Source organism: Ammospiza nelsoni, chromosome 7 (assembly GCF_027579445.1).
Source record: "Ammospiza nelsoni isolate bAmmNel1 chromosome 7, bAmmNel1.pri, whole genome shotgun sequence".
NCBI lineage: Eukaryota > Metazoa > Chordata > Aves > Passeriformes > Passerellidae > Ammospiza > Ammospiza nelsoni.
The window spans coordinates 18,221,213-18,224,887 of NC_080639.1; the positions used below are offsets into that span (position 1 = coordinate 18,221,213).

At 54.6% G+C, this 3,675-nt stretch overlaps 1 protein-coding gene across 1 annotated transcript; it reads right to left on the reverse strand.

The window, feature by feature from the left end:
- Positions 1-2,626: 2,626 nt before the first annotated feature.
- LOC132075801 (homeobox protein Hox-B1-like) lies at positions 2,627-3,420 on the reverse strand. Its single transcript, XM_059476508.1, has 3 exons — positions 3,119-3,420; positions 3,002-3,073; positions 2,627-2,867 (listed from the first exon to the last, which is right to left on the reverse strand). The coding sequence occupies exons 1-3, from the start codon at positions 3,418-3,420 to the stop codon at positions 2,627-2,629; spliced, it is 615 nt and encodes a 204-aa protein (XP_059332491.1).
- Between the last annotated feature and the right edge of the window lie 255 nt (positions 3,421-3,675).

The window sequence follows — 3,675 nt, forward strand, 5'->3', positions numbered from 1 at the left end:
ATGGATACAGAACTGTGCACTGCTACAAGGCCAGGACACATATTTATTTATTCAGGAAAATATATGTCACAAAAACATTCATTGTAAAAGACTTAGTGTGCTCTAATGGTCTGATCCAGCACCACTGAAATCAATGAGAATCTTTCTTTCCATGTTGGTAGTGCAGGAGTGTGCCAGCAGTACAGAAAGCACTCCTCTGGCCTGAAGTGCCTGGCACAAATGTCAAAATCATTAGGAAAATAAAAGGCTGACAAACAAGCAACCCCATAGACATGCAACAAATTTGGAGGCAACTGAAAATACAGCTGTTTTCTACAGTTCGTATGTGAAACATGCTCTGAGAAAAATTAGTTATTCCAGCTGTATGTCTATGCTCACTTGCAGTATTAAAAAAAAAACAAATGAAAGAGTAGTAACAGAGTAGTTCATAAAAATGGACCTTTAAAAGAGCTGCAGAAAAGAGCTGGTTAGTAGTGTACTTGCCTTTAAAATTCACCTTGCAAAACAAATTTGATTTATTCAAATTTTCATTAATTTTACCAGATTTTGCTTTATTCTGCTTTAAGTAGCACCTTCCAAAAAAAAAAAAAAAAAAGGTGGCAGAAATATTATTTCCTGGTTTTTAATGAATGATCAGCCTGCAGTATAAACACTTGTTTGGTGTCATTACTTTAATGAAGAACTGCAAACCACACATTTTGGTTGCAGCTACTTTCACACGAGTACTTCAGTCCGGGGAATTTTTAGGGCTATGCCATGAAGTGAAGCAGCCCAAGGGACATGAACCATAACTCCATGTACAGAACAAAAATGTGCCTGTGTGCATGCACAGTCGTGAGCCTCTAGCAGTGTTGTCCTTTGCTGGTACAGTCAGGATATGATGCGTGACAACCCTTCTGTCCTGGGAAGTCCCTTCCTTTGGATGTTCACTGTGGGGAACATCCATCTCCTTGCCAAGGAGGCTCCTGGCCCCATTTAGCTGTGGACTTGTTGCCACAACATCATCATAACTTGCCTGCCCAGCTTTGGGGAGTAGTTTCCCAAGGTTCCCACCACTCTGCTGGAGCTTCCATCAGCAGTGGCTTCCCAGTCCCTCAGCAGAATCTTCACAAGAAAGTCTTAAGCAGAAGGGCACCTGAGGGGATGGAAAGTATTACAGAAAGTAAGAATCTTCTTCGTTGCAGGCTTTTTGACTTGAGACATCCATCTTCATCTTCCCTCTGTGCTCATTTTACCCAGTAAGCATCCAACAAAGACAAATAGTTGTTGGTGTCTGGGGCTGGCTTCCAGACGGGGACCCAGTGCACTCCACATCTCCTTGAAGTCTATCTCCCCTAGTCCCACAACTGGGTTTTCACCCCAAAGTCCAACACTCAGCAGAAATCCAGGGCAGAAAGAGGCTTGTCCAAAATAAAAGTCCTGTCCACAAATAAATAAAATCACCTTCACATAAATCCAGATGTCATTCCTCTCCACATTGCTGTTTTGCTTTCCCACGCAGAAATGGGAAAAAAGTCTAAGCTCGGTTCCTTTGTCCACTTTGACATTGTTATTTTATCTGTGGGAACATTGCCAGTCTCTTTTGTGCAGCTATCCAAGCAAAAGACCCAGGAATCCTCTTCCCTTTTGCCAGCATTAGTCTTTGGTCAAACTCAAGCATCTTTCTGAGCTTCAACAGGTTTTGAGGTTTGCATGTGGTGAGATTTGTTGCAAACAGATTTATAATGATGCAATTTTTTAACTATGGGATACAATGAAGACTGAGAGGGCTAAATGAACTGATTCTGGCCCTAGGTGCTGCAAGAGGCTTTATTTTGTCTGCGGACATGTGAGGGGAGCTGGGAGTTAGCAGAGTGGCCACTGGCCAGTCCTGGGCTGCCCAGAGCCTCTGCAAGGGAAATCCCAGCACCTCTGCAGTTCAAATGGGAAGAAGTGCTCCTCTTAAGGCTTTATTTCTTTCTACATTTTACCTCGCAGTTTTTTCTGTCAAAAACAGATTTTTTACTATATCAGTCACATCAGGAAAATAAATGGGAATGAATGAATGAATGAATGAATGAATGAATGAATGAATGAATGAATACAAGCAAAACCAGCTTCTATTTTGCAGCAATTTAGCAAAGGGCAGGGCAGCAGACAAGGACACTTCTTTCAAAAGGGGATCTTGGATTCATGCCATGACCATCCCTGACCCTTTCAAGTAAGAGGAAGTTTCCCTGTTCTCCCCTTCTCTGCCTTCTCGGGGTTTCTCCCCTTCTGTACCAACTCTGCCTGAGCGCATGGATCTGTCTTTTTTAAATGCAAAACGGAGAACGGCTCGGGAGCATGGGGCACGCACCCACCTCCGCCCGAACCCGGGGGAGCTGGCAGAGCCGCTCGCTGCGCTGCCTTGGGGAGCGGCGCTCTCCGCTAACTCCCGAGCACACCCTCCCGCTGCCTCGGCCCGCTCCGACACCGGGCAGCGGCGCTCCGGGCCGCCGGTTTTCCCTGAAGCCTCATAAATAAAACTGTACATAAAGTTCCAACAGAAAAAGCAGCGGAACAGCACAACCGGGGTCCCGTGTGAAGGCACAACCGGTGTCCCCGGCCGCCGCTTCCAGCCCAGCCCCGACGTCCCCGCGGGGCCTCAGGCGGGGCCGCCCGGGACAGCGGCGGGGGCAGCCAGCGCCTCCCGCTCCCGCTTCTTCTGCTTCATGCGGCGGTTCTGGAACCAGACCTTCACCTGGGCGTCGCGGAGGCGCAGCGAGCGGGCCACCTCGAGGCGGCGGGCCCGCGACAGGTACCGGCTGAAGTGGAACTCCTTCTCCAGCTCCGTGAGCTGCCGGGTGCTGAAGCTGGTGCGTGCGGAGCAGGCGGGAGCTTCCCCCCTGCACGGCGCCGCGCCGCCTGCAACGCCGAAAAACACCGCGCTTCAGCGGGGGCAGAGGCAGGGGGTGGAGGCAGGAGAAGGGCAGAGGGGAGCCGGGATGGGAGCAGCCCCCGCCCGCACCCGCCGCCCCACTCACTTCTGCCGGGCGGGCTCCGCTTCGCTCGCATCCACTCGAAGGTGCGGAGCGCCGCCGGGGCCGCCGCGGGAGCCGGGCGGGCGGGCGCGGCCCCGGGGCCGGGCGGGAGATGCCGGAGCTCCTCGCCGCCCGCGCCCAGGCAAGGGCAGGGGCGCTCGGGGTCCCGGGAGCGGCCTCTCCCGGCGAGGATGGACGAGGCGTAGGCCGGCGGTCCGGCTCCCCGCGACGGGCGGCAGCCGGAGCCCAGCCCCGCGGGGGCAGCGGCCGCGTAGCCCGGCGCCTGCGGGGGGGACGCGGCGCTGGCCGTGGTGCCCACCGCCAGGAAGGCGCCGTCCCCTCGCTGGGGGTACGGGGCCTGCGGGGCACCGCGGCACAGCCCCGGCGGAAAGGCGAGAGCGAAGTACCCCAGCTCCATGGCCCACGGGGCAGCACCGCGGCCAGCCGGGGCAATATTGCCCTAATATAGGCCCTGGAGCGGGGCACGTCCCGCCCCGCGGCCAATGGGAGCCCGGAGGGGCGAGCCCGAGCCGGGGGTCCCGGGCCCCCAGCTCCCCTGCCCCGGCCGGCTGATCGGGCTGGAGCGGGGCTGGAGCGGGGCTGCAGGTGGGCAATCCTGCCGTGCCGCACCGGGATTACCCCGGGACAGATCGCTCCCCTTGGCTCGACGGAG

Bases quoted from the DNA above. Each gene is read 5' to 3' on its own strand.
- LOC132075801 (XM_059476508.1), bottom strand. From the start codon at position 3,420: ATGGAGCTGGGGTACTTCGCTCTCGCCTTTCCGCCGGGGCTGTGCCGC. The intron at 3,074-3,118 runs GCATCTCCCGCC...CCGCCCGGCTCC, and splicing joins GCGGGCGGCGAGGAGCTCCG to CGCGGCGGCCCCGGCGGCGC. The intron at 2,868-3,001 runs GTGGGGCGGCGG...GGCGCCGTGCAG, and splicing joins AGCCCGCCCGGCAGAAGTGA to GGGGGAAGCTCCCGCCTGCT.